This window comes from Patagioenas fasciata, chromosome 6 (genome assembly GCF_037038585.1).
Source record: "Patagioenas fasciata isolate bPatFas1 chromosome 6, bPatFas1.hap1, whole genome shotgun sequence".
NCBI classification, from domain to species: domain Eukaryota; kingdom Metazoa; phylum Chordata; class Aves; order Columbiformes; family Columbidae; genus Patagioenas; species Patagioenas fasciata.
In genome coordinates this window covers 37955674-37974910 of record NC_092525.1, presented here as the reverse complement: position 1 = coordinate 37974910, position 19237 = coordinate 37955674, and the positions used below count along the sequence as shown (strand labels likewise).

General features: G+C 47.0%; 1 protein-coding gene across 1 annotated transcript; it reads right to left on the bottom strand.

Moving 5' to 3' along the window:
• Positions 1-12848: 12848 nt before the first annotated feature.
• On the bottom strand, positions 12849-18990 carry LOC139828326 (ral guanine nucleotide dissociation stimulator-like 1). Its single transcript, XM_071810590.1, has 11 exons — positions 18972-18990; positions 18612-18694; positions 17805-18020; positions 17472-17575; positions 17150-17321; positions 16764-16850; positions 16433-16465; positions 15314-15433; positions 13790-13933; positions 13157-13271; positions 12849-12967 (listed from the first exon to the last, which is right to left on the bottom strand). The coding sequence occupies exons 1-11, from the start codon at positions 18988-18990 to the stop codon at positions 12849-12851; spliced, it is 1212 nt and encodes a 403-aa protein (XP_071666691.1).
• Positions 18991-19237: the final 247 nt, after the last annotated feature.

Sequence of the window (19237 nt, the reverse complement as noted above, 5' to 3'; positions counted from 1 at the left end):
TGTCCAGGAGCAGCTCCAGGACTGTGCTGGTGGAAGCAAAGGCCCTGTACGTGGAGAGGAAGATGTTGATGTATGTGAAGTCATTATCGGCAAAGGCCGTCGGAAGCGTCTCCACCAGCTTTTCCAAAGTTCCAGCTTTCAGGGCCCTGCTTTTGCACGTCTCGTCCGGGCTGACAGTGTGTTCTGCAGGTAACTGGTCCCCTTCAGCCTACAAAGTGGAAACCAAGACAAAGCACAAAACTCAGACAGAAGCCAGAGCCCCGACACAGCCTGCACAATGAAACACAGATTCCATTCCACCTTTTCACAGGAATAGTCCATCTCTAGTTACTAAACAATGTTGTCCGTTTGGGCTCTCCAAACACCAAATGCTGTATCAAATACTGGAGGACAATAAAGACATTTCTTATTTAAACAGGCAAGTGTTGCCAGTGCTTAGGCTGTAATCTCATGGTTGGCTTTGAAACTGACCATTCTCTCAGAACAGGGCCAACCATTCAAAAAGCCCGGATGCTTTCTTAGCATCAAGAAGTTGAAGAAAGGTTTATTAGACTTCTTGTAGCATGAAAGATCTAAGTTCCTTCACCTACTGGTACCTCGAGAAGCTACTAAGCAAGATTTCAAGCTTCTCAGTACTTAAAGGAATTGGTAATAAAGCCCAACTCACTCAAAATGAACAAAAACTGTTGTATTCCTTTCAACATGGGTTCTATGAAATTTGCAGTTAGAGCTGCATTTCTCTCAGACACATCCAATACCAGCCAACGCTTTTCAGCTGAAAAGCCTCCAAATCACTCTACAAATGCAGCATCACTAAAAACTCTTCCCATCAACTGGGAAATGTACCACAGGTCAAAAATACTTTCTAATATTTCTCCTGGTAAAAACAGGAGGCAGAGATGGGAAATCTGCCGCTCAAAGTCTCTATACTACCAACCTGGACACTACACCAAAGCAAGTTCTTATATTATTGCCTTGCATCCTGAAGAAAATGTAGAAACATCGCAACATAACACAAAAGTTCTACCCACCTCCTGACCCTCTGGCTCAAACCGCCACAGCTGCACTGATTGCAATGAAGTGAGGACACTTTAATCAGCTGGGGGCTTGGCCACCATGCCAGCTTTACTTACCCCGAGCCATCTTGCTCCTTCGCTGTCAGTCTGCTGGATCTGCGCTCTTCTCAGGCTGTCGCAGTCAACAGCTCCTTCTTCTGTGTCTTCAGCTCCATCCTCAGTTGTGCTCTGCTAGGAAAAGGGCCAAGAGAAACAAGTAAGAGAGAAAGGAACATGGTCCCTGCACAAGCGCAGGCTGCAGACACCAGCATGCCAGCACCAGGATCTCACAACACCTCAACAACGCTCACTTCAGTTGCCACTTTTTAGCTGCCTTTAGTTACCTGGGGCTTTTTGGGCTTTTAACTGAAAGCACAGAGGAGCTGAGTGCACAACTTACTGCACAAGCCAATGAAAGAGCTAAGAATTAAACCAGAGAGCCCAGATCTCCTGAACCCCAGCACTAACAGCTGCTGTATTAACATGCTGATACACGCTGAGGAGCAAAGCACTAGAGAACTGAAAATAGACGTAACAATTGACTTTAGAAATAGATATACTGGTCCCCCTGCAACCACATAATGTTTGTTCTTCATATATAACACTTGAATAATTAAAGTTTCAGGGCTATACTGAGTACCACAGCCTTAAGCACAGCAACAACTCAATTAGAAAGGATCTGAGTGCAGTGCAACCAAATCCTGGTTTGGGGAAGTCGGGGTTTGGGTTTTTTTGGGGGGTTGCTTTTCTGTTTGTTTTTACCTCTTTTATCTCTAAAATAGCCCTATGTCATATAGAACTGTCTGTGCACCAGTGACTTGCCTCTTGAACTCTCTGTGGAACCTCCACATCTTCCCCAGGTTGGTTCCTCACATTTTCTTCCAGGCTTTCTGGAGTCTCCACGTCTTCTTCAGGTGGCTCGCTTGGAGTCTCCTCTGTGCACTCTGCAGTCTCGGTGTCTTCCTCTGTTGCCTTGCTTAGACTGTTCTCAATGCGCTCTGGAGCTTCTGCATCTTCCTCTGTTATCTTGCTGAGAGTGTTCTCGATGCGCTCAGGAGTCTTCGCATCTTCTTCTCTTATCTTGCTTGTAGTCTCGTCAATGTGCTCTGGAGTCTCTGCATCTTCCTCTCTTGTCTTCCTTACTGTCTGCTCAAAGATCTCTGGACTCTCATCAACGCGCTCTGGAGTCTTCTCAATGTGCACTGGAGTCTCCACTTCTTCCTTGGTTGGCTTGGTCAGGATCTCCTCAAGGCTGTGCAGAGACTCCACATCTTCCTCATGTCTCTTCCGCCTGGGTGTCCTCCTCTTCGGTCTGCTCCAACATCTCCAAAGAGACAGGTTCCGAAAGGGGAAGTTCCGAGCCTGTTAGAAAACAACGGAAAAACAGTTTTGAATCACAGATAGCAACACATTTACTTTTAACGTCCTTGCAAAAGTTCCAGGACAAGATCACATGAACCCTGAACTTTAGGCACTATTACGATGCAAAAAATAGACTGTACAACAGGATCATAGAATCATTTTGGTTGGAAGAGACCATTGAGTGAACTGTTAAGCCACCCCTGGCACCGCCCCATGTCCCTCAGAACCTCATCTATGTGCCTTTTAAACCCCTCCAGGGATGGTGACTCCACCACTGCCCTGGGCAGCCTGTTCCAATGTTTAATAACCCTTTCTCAGAATTACAGAATCCCAGAATGTCAGGGACTGGAAGGGACCTGGAAAGCTCATCCAGGTCAATCCCCCCGCCGGAGCAGGAACGCCCAGCTGAGGTTCCACAGGAAGGTGTCCAGGCGGGTTTGAATGTCTGCAGAGAAGGAGACTCCACAACCTCCCTGGGCAGCCTGGGCCAGGCTCTGCCACCCTCACCAGGAAGAAGTTCCTTGAAATTTAAGTGGAATCTTTTGTGTTCCAGTTTGCACCCATTACCCCTTGTCCTGTCACTGGTTGTCACTGAGAAGAGCCTGGCTTCATCCTCCTGACACTCACCCTTTAGATATCTGTAAATATTAATGTGGTCACCCCTCAGTCTCTTCCAAGCTCCAGAGCCCCAGCTCCCTCAGCCTTTCCTCACACGGGAGATGCTCCACTCCCTTCAGCATCTTGGTGGCTGCGCTGGACTCTCTGCAGCAGTTCCCTGTCCTTCTGGAACTGAGGGGCCACAACTGGACACAATATTCCAGGTGCGGTCTCACCAGGGCAGAGCAGAGGGGCAGGAGAACCTCTCTGACCTACTGACCACCCCCTTCTAACCCACCCCAGGTACCATTGGCCTTCCTGGCCACAAGGGCCCAGTGCTGGCTCATGGTCACCCTGCTGTCCCCAGGACCCCCAGGTCCCTTTCCCCTACACTGCTCATTCCCCAGCTTACACTGGAACCTGGGGTTGTTCCTACCCAGATGCAAGACTCTACACCTTCCCTTGTTATATTTCATTAAATTTTTCCCTGCCCAGCTCTCCAGCCTGTCCAGGTCTCTGGATGGCAGCACAGCCTCTGGTGTATCAGCCACTCCTCCCAGCTTGGTGCCATCAGCAAACTTGCTGATAGGACACTCCAGTCCCTCATCCAAATCATTGATGAATTTACTGAATAATCCCGGCCCCGGCACTGACCCCTGAGGCACTGCATGAGATCCAGGCCTCCAACTGGACTCTGCCCCATTGACCACGACTCTCTGGCTTCTTCCCCTCAGCCACTTCGCAGTCACCTCACTGCCCGGTCACCCAGACCGCACTCCCTCCCGTTTCTGGGAGGAAATGTTCCCAATAGCCAACCTGAGCCTCCCCCGCCCAACTGGAGGCCGTTTCCTCCCATCCCGTCACTTGTGCAGGCACCAACTCCATTCTCTCGCCACTCGGAGCTGCCCCCCCACCCCCGGCCCCGTGTCCCCCGCGGCCCCGGGGGAGGGCGGGCGGCGGGGCCCGGCTCGCTCATACCCGTCCGCAGCAGGGCCCGCAGCTGATCCCGCACATGGCGCTGTGTCCGCGTCCGCAGGCAGGGCTGCTGCCGGCTCCGCCAGCCCCGCACTCCCGCTCTCTCTCGCACCGACCGCTCGCCCCGACGCCAACGGCGGCGACGGCTCCGCGAGCACCACGGCGACCGGACGCGGCCTCGCGGCGGCACGTGCCGCCCGCAGCCGGCCAATCGCAGCTCGCCGCCGCTCCGCGCGCGCCCCCTTGCCCCGCCCTCAGCCCGCCCGCAGTCCGAGCCCTTGCTCAGCCGGACAAAGCGCCGGGACCGGGACAGACGGACCGAGCTGGGTGCGTGGGCATCGAACTGTGCGTGGAACACAACTTGTGCTGCGGCAGAGCCCGGGGCGAGCGCAAAACTGCAAAGTCCAAGCATAACCGCGGAAGGAAAAAGGAAGTTCTTGTCATTTACAGTGATGTTTTCACTTTGCCATTCAATATATTCGCTGTTCTACTAAAGGTTTTAAAGAATAGGCAACTGAAATCAAGAACGTGTTCTTCCTGCGCAAGGGGGTTCCTTCCCCAGAAATGTGAATTGTGGTTAAACACACTGGCTCATTTCTCAGTGTTTCTGCTCTTTTTTTCCCTCTTTCTATGGTCAGAGCAATTACACAGCTGAGTGAAAAAATGAGGCTGCTTCGTAGTGAAATAAATAACTTACGCTTTTTCTATGGATAAACAACGTTTAATCCAATTCCTTCATTGTATTCCTTAAACACGTGTTCATTAGAGCACAAGCAAAACAGCGCTGGGTGCTCGGGGGATTCGCTTCACCCAACGCTCACACCTTTTAACAATAAGAAGTGTGCTTAAAGACAGTAAGGTGTTACATATTCATAATGACCCCAGGAACGCCCATACATATTCATTACCTTTCACGATTCTTATTAAAATGAGTCTCAGATAACCCTTTCCACAGTCTCCTCTTGACCCTCCCCTGCTGCGCCTGCGCAGTCACTTGGTGGTTTTGAGGAGGGGTCATTGGGGGTCTTTGGATGAAGGATGAACATCGTTCAGCTTCGTCACAGTGAACGTTTTACCTTTGGCTCACTGCAATGAATTGCCTGGAACCCAAGCTGCCAAGTCGACCGAAACCAGACTGGCGCCCCCTTTTTGCTGTAAATCTTGGCTCTCTTGTCTGCTCAAGGTTGCAGTTGGTGCTGCAAAACTTCTTATCTCGGCATTCGATGAGGTTCTGTTTTTTTCTTAATACAACTGCTTACATACAGCTCTAAACTAGATATTCATTCTGTGGCTTAAAGTGTTGGTTCGCTAGTAGGCTCTTATTATGTAGTTATATAGTTGACCTTTAAAATGTTAGTTCCCTCTATCAATATAACTTCATGAACAAGTTTCATAACTTTTTACACAGAACTTAACCACCTTTTCCTTTTCCAGGTTCAGAGCCCGTGCCTCCTTTGGTTATATCTGTAAACATTAAACATCTTGGCACGAATCACCACCTCTTTTCTCACAATTCCTCCTTTTTCTTTCTATCCTATTGATTCGTGCTTTGGCTGCAAAGTTAGCCAGCACCTGCCTAGGGGTGGCTACATCCAGTTTGGTGTTATCTTTCAAAATCATTAACTCATACCCCGTTCTTTTTGTTGCCATTTCAGGATCGATAGGCGTGCCTGAGATTTGCATGCCTTGGACTGCTGAATGTATTAACTGAATAAAGCAGGGGATCATGCATGGCACAAACAGTTTCGAGACGAATATCCATTAGGTGGATCTGGCCACCAAGTGGGAGGAATAGAGGTACTTGACGAATTTGCCCTCAACACTAACTGACAAGGGGTTCGTCCAACATATTCAGTCATTTGAGACCCTCCACATATCCAGCACGAGGTGACATTTAATTCGCAGTATCACAGTATGTTTGGGATTGGAAGGGACCTCGAAAGATCATCCGGTCCAATCCCCCTGCTGGAGCAGGAACGCCTAGGAGAGGTCGCACAGGAACATGTCCAGGCGGCTTTGAATGTCTCCAGGGAAGGAGACTCCACAACCTCCCTGGGCAGCCTGTTCCAGTGCCCTGTCACCCTCACTGAGAAGAAGTTTTTCTCAAATTTAAGTGGAACCTCTTGTGTTCCAGCTTGATCCCATTACCCCTTGTCCTATCATTGTTTGCCACTGAGAAGAGCCTGGCTCCATCCTCATGGCACTCACCCTTTACATACTTATAAGCATTAATAAGGTCACCCCTCAGTCTCCTCTTCTCCAAACTAAAGAGCCCCAGCTCCCTCAGCCTTTCTTCATAAGGGAGATGCTCCACTCCCTTAATCATCTTTGTTGCCCTACGCTGGACCCTCTCCAGCAGTTCCCTGTCCTTCTGGAACTGAGGGGCCCAGAACTGGACACAATATTCCAGATGGGGTCTCACCAGGGCGGAGTAGAGGGGCAGGAGGACCTCTCTCGATCTACTGACCACCCATCTTGCAATACAGCCGAGAATGCCATTGGCCTTCCTGGCCACAAGGGCCCAGTGCTGGCTCATGGTCATCCTGTTGTCCACCAGGACCCCCAGGTCCCTTTCCCCTACACTGCTCTCTAATCTGTAATTTCCCAACCTATACTGGAACCTGGGGTTGTTCCTGCCCAGATGCAGGACTCTACGCTTGCCCTTGTTAAATTCCATCAGGTTATTCCCCGCCCAACTCTCCAGCCTGTCCAGGTCTCTGATGGCAGCACAGCCTCTGGCGTGTCAGCCACTCCTCCCAGCTTGGTGTCACCAGCAAACTTGCTGATAGTACACTCAATTCCCTTGTCCAAACCGTTAACGAATATATTGAATAATATTGGCCCCAGTACTGACCCCTGAGGCACTGCACTAGATCCAGGCCTCCAACTGGACTCCGCACCATTGACCACCACTCTCTGGCTTCCCTCTTTAAGCCAGTTCGCAACCCACCTCACTACTCTATTGTCTAGACCACACCTCCTCAATTTAGCTGTGAGGATGCTGTGGGAGACTGTGTCAAAGGCTTTACTGAAGTCAAGGTAGACCACATCCACCGCTCTGCCATCATCCATCCACCTTGTTACATTCTCATAAAAGGCTATGAGGTTGGTCAAGCATGACTTACCCTTGGTAAAGCCATGCTGACTGCCCCTAATGACCCTCTTATCCCTGATGTGCCTTGAGATGGCACCAAGGATAAGCTGTTCCATTACTTCCCCAGGGACAGAGGTGAGTCTGACCGGTCTATAATTACCCGGGTCCTCCTTCTTGCCCTTTTTGGAGACTGCAGTGACATTTGCTTTCCTCCAGTCCTCGGGCACCTCTCCCGTTTCCCGAGACTTGGCAAAGATGATGGAGAGCGGTCCAGCAATGACTTCAGCCAGCTCCCTCAGCACCCGCGGGTGCATCCCATCTGGACCCATGGATTTATGGATGTCCAGACTATTTAACTGCTCCCTAACCCAGTCCTCACCGACTAAAGCAAACTCCTCCATTGACCTGGCTTCATCCGGGGTCTCAGGGGTACAGGGTTCCCCAGGACATCCTCCAGCGGAGTAGACAGAGACAGAGAAGGCATTCAGTAATTCTGCATTCTCTGTATCTTCTGCCACCAGGGCACCCACCCCATTCATCAGTGGGCCTACATTGCCTCTGGTATTAGTTTTATCTGCTATGTATTTGAAAAAGTTCTTCTTGCTGTCCTTGACCCCTCTCGCCAGCTGTAATTCTAAGGAGGCCTTGGCTATCCTAGCTGCCCTCCTGCATCCTCTAACAGCAGCCTTATATTCCTCCCAAGTGGCCAGCCCCTGCTTCCATGACCTGTAAACTCTCCTCTTCTGCTTGAGCGTACCCAACAGATCCCTATTCAACCACACAGGCCTCCTGGCTCCCTTCCTCGACTTCCTACGTGTGGGGATGCTCTGATCCTGAGCATGGAAGAAGCAACCTCTGAATGCAATCCAGCTCTCTTGGGCCCCTTTTCCTTCAAGCAGTCTTGCCCATGGGATTTCCCCCAGCAATTGCTTGAAAAGGCCGAAGTCAGCCCTGCTGAGGTCCAGGGTTGCAATTCTACTTGCTATTCTGTTCCTGCCACACGAGATGCTGAACTCCACCATCTCATGGTCACTGCAACCCAGGCAGCCCTCGACCTTTACTGCTTCGACCAGAACCTCCTTGTTAGTGAGGATGAGATCCAGCAGTGCACCTCTCCTGGTCGGCTCCTCCACCATCTGCATGAGGAAGTTGTCATCAATGCACTGGAGGAACCTCCTGGACTGTGGCTGGCTGGCTGAATGGTCCTTCCAGCAAACATCAGGGAAGTTAAAATCACCCACAACAACCAGGGCCTGTGACTGTGAGGCCACTCTCAGCTGTGCATAGAAGGCCTCATCAACTCCCTCAGCCTGATCTGGTGGCCTAGAATAGACACCTACAACCGTATCACCCCTGCCAGCCTGTCCCTTGATCCTGACCCATACACTCTCAACTCGCTCCTCATCCGCTCCTGGGCAGAATTTAGTACATTACAGTTGCTCTCTCACATAGAGAGCAGCTCCACCACCACGCCTGGCTGGCCTGTCTTTCCTGAAAAGGGCGTAGCCATCCATGACCACATTCCAGTCATGTGAACTGTCCCACCACGTTTCTGTAATTGCCACCAGATCATGATCTCCCGACCGAACATAGGATTCTAACTCCTCCTGCTTATTCCCCACGCTGCACGCATTGGTGTACAGGCATTTCAGGGAGCGGGCTATCTTTTCCATAAGATCTATAAACAGGTTTTTCCCTACTCTTGGTAACTGTAATCCTTTGTCTTTTTGCCTTAATTCTTCACACCAATCACTGCTGTTCTGTACCAATTTCTGTTGCTCTTGCTTTCCTTTTAATTCCTGAGTGGCACTCTTAACTAACTCCTCCTTCTACTGATCTTGCACTGCCCCTCCGTCTGAATAGCCCCACTCCCCAGCTTGTGTAAAACAGGTATTCTGTTCTCCCCTAGGGCAGGAGACACAGCCTACAGCCAGTCCACCTTTCCCTAGGTTAGTTGCTACCCATAATTCCTGCCCTTGGATTTCAGACTTCTCCAATTTTGTTCTATCATAACATCCAGAATTAGTATGAGCGTGATAATGTAGAACATATTGGGTTAGTCTCCCTATTCTCACATGCTCGTAGCACTTGGTACAGGGATTGGCCAGGCTAAGTTGGGAACAATAAGTCACCACTGCTAGCAAGAGGATCAGGTCCAGGGTTCTGCACCCCCTGCCTCTCTGGCCGACCAGGCTGCAGCCGCAGCCGAGTTCGTCATCTTCTCGGCAGCAAGGGCCACGTCCCCACCTTTCCTATTTTTGCCGTTAGCGTGGCGACTTTTTATCGTTTCCCAACTCTTGGCCTTCACTTCCCAGGAACAACAGGAGCAACACGGAATGTGGTTTCTCTTTCTGCACTCTGTTCTTCTTATCACTGGTGGGCTCTAAATTCCCATTCACCCCTTCAGTAAATACCTCCCACCATTCTCCGCTATTCTTTTTCTGTTCCTCCAGTGGCGACCGGAATCCTCAACCGAGCCCTGGTTTCCTTATCTTCTGTTCTTAGACATTTCTTACACAATCCTGTCGGGAAGTTCCCTTTGTGGATATGCTTATACCACAGTCCATTTACAACCTAAACATCAAATATAAAATGAGAATTCCATATACAACTCGGTTCAACACATTTAACTATTAAGCCATTCTCATTTTCATTCACATCCATAACACTAATAGTAGTTACATCACCAATCCCGTGTCAATTTCAATTTCAGTTCCCCTGGTTCCTGAGTTGCTTTCCAGGTTCTTTCTTCCATCAGAGCTCCTCTAACTCGAGAGACGCGTGTCCATCCTTTCTCTGCCCTCCCAACAGCTGTTTCTGTAGTTAACAAAACAAGAAAAGGTCCCTCCCATCATGGGGTTGGAGTTTCTTCTTTTCAGGTTTTAATTAGTGTTGCCCCCATATCTATCAAGAATTCTACTTGTTTTGTTCTTTTGGGTTTCTTCTTCCCAATGCGGTGAGCACCACCCAGGCTGCTCACCCAGAAGGACTAAAACTGCTTCCCAGTGCAACCCCAAACACCCTTCACTTCAGCAGGTGACCGCACTTGTGCTTTCAGCTCCTGGGCTGGTGTTGTCCGGGCTTTCCCTGCTCAGCACTGACTGTGTTTTGGAAAGGCAGGAGCCAGTGCAAACCCTTCTCCGCTGTTCTGCTCTTTTTCTGCTATTTTTCCCCTTTCCTGTGAAGCTCGGCTGCTCCATGAGTTATTGTGTTCTCCTGTGAGTGTGGGGTTTGTCCTCTGCTGTGGAGCACGAGAGCGAAGCCCCCGGAGCCCCGGCTGGTGCAGACCCCGCAGTGAGGGTGACAGACCCGGAGCCAGGAGCAGTTTCCCCAGGGTGAGGAGCAAGTGGAGCTGCTCACACCAAGGTCACAGGCAGGGTTGGTGCGCATCACCGGTTCTAAGGCTGTCACCAGAACCTGACAACCTGACAACAGTGTGCTGTCTCCCTGGGTAGTTTAAGTACAACCAGAACGCAAGAGGCGGCTTAAATTCGGGGTCGTCTTTTTGCCAGGAGCAGAAAATGCCGTGATGGAGACAGTGGGGAAAAGGTGGAAACTCTCAGACCACGGTGCAGTCTCAGAGAGGAAAAGAGATGAACGAGACACTGATGAGCGGGAAAAGTTGACATATTTATTATAGAAACATTAAAGGTTCTATAGAGATTGAATGTTACATAAAGATCAAATATTTAAATACATTAGCTCCAGACACAAAATAGTGTTAAAAAGTTCATCTATTTATTATAGAAACATTAAATATTATACAAAGCTCAAACATTATATAAAGATCAAACACTAAAATACACTAACTCCAGACAAGAATTGGTGGGAAAACGTTTGCATATTTATTATATAAGTATTAAATATTAAATAAAGATTAAATAGAATACAAAATCAAACATTAAAATATATTAACTCCAGACACAAATTAGTTGTCAAAAAATAATCTATTTATTATAGAAACATTCAATATTATATAAAGATTAAATATCATATAAAGATCAAATCTTATCTAGAGATCAAACATTAAAATACACTAACTCCAGACAAGAATTGGTGGGATAAAGATCAAGTATTTATTATATAAATATTAAATAAAGATTATGTATTATATAAAGCTTAAATATTAATCCTAGTAACTCCAGATCAAAAACTACTGGAAAAATGTTTACATACTTTTATAGAAACAGTAAATAATATATAAAGATTAAATACGATATAAAGATCAAATATTAAACTATATTAACTCCAGACAAAAATTAGTGGGAAAAAGTTACGTATTTATTATAGAAATGTTACATCTATATAAAGACTAAATACTACATAAGGATCAAATATTAAAATATTTTAACGCCAGACAAGAATTGGTGTGAAAAAAAGTTCACATATTTATTATGTAAATAAAGATTATCTATTAAATAAAGATTATGTATGATATAAAAGCTCAAATCTTAATATACATTAACTCAAAAGAAGAATTAGTGGAAAAAAGTTACGTATTTATTATAGAAGTGTTACATATATATAAAGACTAAATACTACATAAGGTTCAAATATTAAAATACTTAACGCCAGACAAGAACTGGTGTGAAAAAAAGTTCATATATTTATTATACAAATAAAGATTATGTATTAGATAAAGGTTATGTAGTATATAAAAGCTCTAATCTTAATATATATTAACTCAAGAGAAGAATTAGTGGAAAAAAGTTACGTATTTATTATAGAGATGTTACATCTATGTAAAGATTAAATATGACAGAGGGATCAAATATTAAAATATTTTAATGCCAGACAAGAATTGGTGGAAAAAAGTTCAAGTATTTATTATATAAATATTAAATAAAGATTATGTGTTATATAAAGCTCAATTATTAGTATCTATTAACTGCAGAAAAAAAGGGTGGAAAAAAGTTTATCTATTTATTTTATATGCATATATATATATGTGAAATAAAGCTCAAACACTATATACAGAAGAAACATTAAAATACATTAACTCCAGAGAAAAATGGGTTGAAAAAAGTTGATATACTTATCATATAAATATTAAATATTACACAAAGATCAAATATTATATAAAGATTTAATAATAAAATATATCAACTCCAGAAAATAATTATTGGGGAAGGTCTATGTACATATTAAATAAATATTAAATATTAGTACATTAAATGCATATATTAAATAAATAGTAAATATTAGTACATTAAATAAAATTTTAAATAAATATTAAATATTAGTATATTTAAAAAAATAAATATTTGTACATTAAATATAATTTTAGAATACTAGTAAATATTAGTACATTAAATAAAAATATTAATTAACGCTCAAATATTATATACAGCTAAAACATTTAAATATATTAACTCCAAGGAGAAATTAGTGGAAAAAAGTTTACGTACTTACTCTATGAATATTAAATATTATACAAAGCTAAAATATTCTATAAAGCTAAGCTATTTAAATATAGTAACTCCAAGCAGGAATCAGTAGAAAAAAGATTATATAATATTGAATGTTCCTATAGAAGTATGGAAAGATTAAATATGATAAAAACATCAAGTCTTAAAATACATCAACTGCAGACAGAAACTGGAAAAAAGTTAATATACTTGTTATATAAAGATTAAATATTATACAAAGCTCAAACATTATCTACAGGTCACATATTAAAATATATCAACTCCAGACTAAACCTGGGGGGAAAAAAGTTTACATACTCATAATATACACAGTAAATCTTATACAGAGCTCAGCCATTACAATCCATGAAGTGCGGGCTCCTCCTGTGCTGCAGCTTTTCTTCTCAGGACGAAGTCGAAGTTGGCCTGGGTGTTCATGGCGTAGAACACGTTCGCCTTGGGTGGGATCGCCAGCTCTGCAAGAGAGGGAGCAGAACGAGCGTTAATGGGCGCCCCACTCAGCGTTAGGGGTTTGTTCTCACCGGCAGCTGGGACAACGTGGCGATGGCGTTTCTGACGTCGCTTCGCGTGTTACTCTTGCCGGCAAAATGCAGCAGAGCTCTTCAAGCAGCAGCAGCAGCAGCAGCAGAGTTCTGCTTCCCCACCTTTGTCCGCGGAGATGATCTGGACCAGCTCGTAATCCTCAGCCGAGCCAGACTGCAGGTTGTGCTTCTCCATGGCTCGCTGGATGACAGCAGGAGCCTTCTCTTGGTTACTCAGCTGCAAAGAGAGGGTTGCAATGAGGGCTTCTGCTTTATTCACTCTATAATGATTTAATAATTAGCAAAGGCCTGTCTTTCTGCAGACTGCTTGGTCCTGGAACGATTTCGAAGAACTGAAAAATTACAGCAAAAATTCTGGGCCTTGGAGCTGGGTTTGCTGGGGAAGGGGCACCTTGCGTCACAGCTCACACACCCCAGTGCTGAACTGGACACACAACAGCCGGCGCTGGCAGAAGAGCAGGGGCAGCAAAGCCGGCACTTGCTCAGAGTGCTTCCCTTGGCTTTGTTGATCAAATACAAGCTTCAATTTCAAGGCCAGAAACCTTGAGAGATGCTCTTTGCAAACCTCTCATTCATCCCCTGCTCCACATGTTTTGATTTGTAACATCTGTCATGTTCCCTGTCAAGGAGGTTTGATCAGGGAATAGGTGTTTCCAAAACTAAAAGCACCATTCAAGTCACCTGGGGTGAAAACACCACCCACAGTCACAGCGCTTTGCTGTTCCCACCACTCACCAGGATGCTCCTGTAGATGTTGCCGCTTCTGTCCTCTTCTACGCTGGTGCGGATGATGCAGCTGTCTCCGCTCTGCTGGTTGTAGAGGGGCAGGACTGGCGGCACTTCTTTTGATGGAATGGGAGTCACGGAGCCGGGGCACTTCTTGGAGCACTTGTCACCAGATGGCAGCAAGGGGGGAGGCGAGATCAAACACATTCATTACCATTTAATTTCAAAGATCCAAAAGCTAAAGATGACACTCTTCAGCACAACAGCCTTAACGAGGGCTTAGGCAACCCAGTTAAGGCAGTTTAGGTCAAGAGAGCAGAGTCTGGAGGACAAAGCTCCCTGGGAACGGAACCCAGCCCAGACAAGGCTTGGTCTGGGCAGTTCCTGGCAGGTCAAAGCACAGGGCTGGCGAGCTCTGACCTCACCTGCTTCTCACTCGCTCAGCTGCTCTGCCTGCCCCAGAATTAGGCTGGGCTGATGCACATGAGCCCTCCCCCCAAAATCGCCTTTCCCAGAGCTCAGGTCCCTCCATTACACTGCCAGCAACGCTCCAGTCAAGACCCACAGGCTTGGGCAAGCGCCTGGGGCCGCCGGCAGCGTCAGCAGCCTCGCACAGGCTGTTTGTGCTGAACACAGGGCCCGGGCCCTACCTTGTGCTGAGGCTCCTCAGCAGTGGCGGTGGGAGGGACGATGGTGACGGTGCTGTCCCCAGAGCTCCCACCTGGAGCAGGTTTGGGCTGCGCGTTGACGGGGGTGCTGTGGGCGCTCACCCCCAAGCCCAGGAACGGCCTAGGGGGGAAAAGAAAGCACAACAGAGCTGGGCTGAGCAAAGCTGTCACTTGCTTCAACAATCTGACCTGCTGTTGTGTTTTCCTATCTCGAGTGGCCTATTGCTTGTGTGTGTATAGCAAATTAGACTCTATCCTTATTTGCTCTGTTTTGCTGCTGCAAATTTGAATTGAATTTATAATCCCGCACTAAAATTGTTCCTTTGTCTGACAGCTTAGGGTTATTTCTGAAGTCTTTAGACGATAACCCTCATGGCTAATTACACCAATAGAAAGAGACAACAGAAATACATATTTTTAGCTGACGGTGTCTCCTCACAGCACTGCAGTGCTCTGGATCCCCAGCCAGGTTTGTCAGCTGGTGTTCAATTTATTCCAGTTCATATTCACACACCAAACCCCCTCCCCGTTGTACTCACAGGCTGAATCTCTTCACCACGCTCTTCTGAGCTCTGCCCGATGCGGTGCTCTTGTCAGCTGCTCCTTCGATTTCACGTGACAGACGGAAACTGCAGAACAGGCAATACCATTAGTGAAATATCTCAAAGTGGCCATATTTGAGAAGCCCTGGGTCATTCCCACGTCCCAGAGGGTTCATCCCCACAAGGAGGAGCGCAGCTCTGTGCGTGTGTATTTCCACTCTCCGGGAGCAGCTCCTGGCAGCGCAGAGCTCAAGGCTGAGAGAACCTGAACCTGCCTGCGGGGGAAGAAAAGCTGCTTCGCCAGCCGGGCTGAGACCCTACCTCTCCTCATCACTTAAATGCCGCTGCCTCCTAAACCACTGCACGAATTTCTCATCTTGTGCCATGCAATAGCTGTTACATGAGGACTGCAACAGCTTAATTTGTGCGATTACTTCAAACTCCTAAGAAAACAAATAATAAAATAGGAATTCTAATTAGAAAAACAAAGCCAGTCTCGTTAATACACTAAACACACGCAGCAACAGATCCAGGACAAACTGAGTTGGACCCGCGGGTCGGTTTCAGTTGAAGAAGTGACTGTTTCGAGAACCACTGTTTCAAACGCTGCAACTCTGCAGCTCACCCTTCCCGTCACCCCTGCGTGGCCAGAGCGGCGCCGAGAGAGGAATCCCGCTCTGTACGTAGGTGGTTCTCAGGCACTAAGCAAGGGAAAGAACGAGAGGTGCCTGTGATGACAGCAGAGCCTGATCCTCCCCGGCTCTGTGCACTCACACTTGCCCCAGAGGAACACAAAACGCTGCCCCCAACGTGTGACTGGAACGCGCTGCTCTTCCCTCACTCCGCTTGCACACACACTTGCCCAAAATAATTCTGTCCGAGATCTGGCGCGACTGCCCTCGGACAGAGGAAACCCCGGCACCTTCGCTCCTACTGATCCATGACCAACAAGGCTCAGGCTGGAAGGCAACGCGCAGCCTTGATTTCTCGGTCCCAGGTACCCGCTTTGCTCTCTGCACCTTTTACCCACAACTATTTACTGCAGCACAAGGAAGATGGTCACAGACTGTATCTTGTGGCCAGCAAAGGTCTCACGCCAGCAGGTCTGATTCGCTCCCAGCACACAGAACACGCTCGTGTAACGTGTTCCCGTGAACACCAAACGGGGGGAACGTGCCCCAGACGTAAATCCCGTGGCAGCGAGTGCCCTGCAGCTCCTCTTCCCCTGCTGCCCGCATCTAAAAGGAATTTCTCTTCCCGCGCTGCCCCTCACAGCCCGGCAGAGGTTCACAGCGTGCCGGGGACTGTTCCTTCCTCACCCTCTGAGTAACGTGAGCGCCTGTTGGATACGCCCGAGCAAAGACAACAGGCCTCGCCAAGAGAACGCTCTAGCAGAGAGCGTCAGGCACTAACGATCACAGAACAGTCACCGTTCCACTTACCCTTCGCCGCTTCTCAAAATTGATCAGGCCGCCCTGTTGGAAGGACAGAGAAGGGATCAGAGGAGAAGAGCACAGGCTCGGCTGGACTTAATCACAAACAGGATGAAGCAGCAACACCAAGGGACAGGCCACACCTGCCCTGACCAAAGGCTACTACAAAAACCCATTTCCAGCTCTAGGATAAACCACAGCGCTCGTGTACCTGAGTCTATTTAAATAGAGTCCTCCATTTTTAAGAACTGCACTAGCACCCAGTGGAAGATGCAGGAGCAGACACAGTGTCTGCAAGGGAGGGAGGAGATTTAGGATTCCAAAAATTGCCCCAAATTACCTCGAGATAGTCCTGAAGGGCTGTGTCCAGCATGACAAGGTCTGTTAGGAAGGTACCCAGGTAAGGTACCGTGCCTTGTGTGACTCCCTGCAAACGGTCAGAGCAATGGTGGGTTAACTGACTGAGAAGTAATAATAATAATAATACTAATTAGAATTCTCCTGTGGAAGCAAACAAAATACAACTCGTCTGCTTCACCAAACAGCACTCTTGTAAATGATGCTTTCACGACATCACCCTGGTATCTCAGCCAGCAGTTCATGTCTGCACAGAGCGGTATATAAGCCAAAGCGCTCATTCGTAACTCCTCTGCGTCAAATCTCGCTGTGCGCCACCTCTCGCCCCAGCAGAAAAGCCGGGATTTACAGACCCGTCTTCCCCAAAGCACCACATACGGGAGCTCTTTGGTTAGGAACAGGGCTGAGCTCGGCTTTGGTTGAGATCATAACCTGGCAACTCAAGCTAATTCCCACCTTCATCAGCAGCTCCCTGCTCATCGCAAAGTTGTCAGAGTCGGAGAAGATTTCTGAAAGCTCCTCGAACATCAGCATTGTGTCCCTGTACAGGAAAAGATTAAATCATTTAAGTTGTTTGTAAGCACTCTGAATCAGATCAGGGTACAATATATTTCTCAAGAATTGTTAACAGTTGGGCACAGAAAAGATAAAAGCACCAAAACACATCCAGTGACACACTGCACAGCCTTACTTTGGAACGCAGGCCCAGGTCTTCTTCAGGCGATAAACCGAGGTGGACTGCAAGGCGGAAACAATGGCCTTCAGAGACGAAAAGTTGTTCAGGACCCTACATTGCTGTGAAAGGAGCGGTCAGAAACACAGGAGCGTTAAACGTCAGCATCACCAATAGTCAGAGCTCTTCTGTCTGCCCCGTGTCCTGCTTGCTGCACATTCTCCCTGCTAAGCGGGCAGCTCTACAAATACTGAGCATCAAAAATATCACTGCCCAACAACCCCCCTGTCCCCTCCCAGCTCCACAGCTCCCGCACAAGGAACGTGAAACAGTCGTGAATAAACGCTTTACACGTGCGATACGGATCCACTTCTCCAAGATCTTCGCTCGCTGCTGTGTCTTTAGTTCTTTGCTCTCCAGGATGGTGCTGAGCACGCAGTTGGTGATGGCGTTGAACTGCGAGATGGTGGCTCTGATGCTCTGTGCCAGCTGTTTGTTCTCCTTCTTGTCCCTTCGGGACCAGATGCAGCCCAGGCAGTGGTGGGGCACAACGTTCTGGAAGAGTGTCTAGAGGGAAACAGAGGTGTCCAACTCAGCCTGGATCGCTACTGCCCACAGCAAGAAATGCATGGTTACAGTACAAACTGCATCTGAATCTAATATGGTATTAAAAGGGAAATATTGGTTTTCTCTTATTTTAAAATATACACTTTGCTATAACTCTTTAGGCCTGACGCCCTAAAAGAACTGTCAGATAAACTGTCCTAGCAAAATAACAGACACCTTTCTATCACTTACTTTACCAAGGGGAAAGATTTCTATATAGTGATATTTTTGAAGGAGATTGATACAAATAAGCCAAATCGAACACTACAGTTACAAAGTATTTAGACATCTTCAGGTGAGGTAGCCTAAGATAGAGTCAAAATACGCTATTTCTGAAGGGTCAAATATTAAACTTTGCAAAAGAGGCCACACAGCCTACATTCACACTGTAAAAAAAAAGACAAACACCTTCAGAAGAACTGAACGAAAAGCCCAATCAATGAAGCAAGTTTGGATAACCAAGTTAAGTTAAAAAACAAACATACAAACAAACAATGAGAAGCCCAGAACTATTTCCCCGAGCATTTCAAGTAATACGTATGATCTACATACCGCGTCCATGTATGTCAGCTGTTCTGCCACCAGGTCTTCTTGGAACAATGAGAATTCTTCTGGGCCGCTGATCTCCAGTTCCTCTTCCTCATCCGGGTTGCAGGGAGAAAGGCTGTGGAACGCGTCTGGCCAGCGGGGAAAACATGAGTCAGTGAATTTATACAGAACACAAGTAATCAAAGCAGATATTTGGAAAATCACTACATAGAAGAGCAGAACATGCACAGGGACCTGCCTGGGGTAACGGCCTCACTGTGCTGCATATTTTAGGGAGAAAGAGAAGGACCCGAAGATTAAATGGGCAAAGAGAAGGCAGAAGAAAAAGAAACAGGGAGAACTGAGCTGTTCAGGGTCTCTTACCTGAGAAGTGCCTTGACATATTCACTAACCATTCTTTGGGAAGAAAAAACCTACCAACCCCCCCCCAACAACTCCTTATTAACACTGCAGAACTTTGATAATCTACTTGTCAGCATTTATGCATTCTATAGTCTGAAAAACAGCTGAACTGCAAAGAGACAAGACTGCAATTATACCCCCAAAATATTACGCTGAGAATGCTCTTATGTCCACGTTTCAAGGGAAGAGGAGGACAAGGGAGCGAGACCAGTTGGAAAGTTAAAACA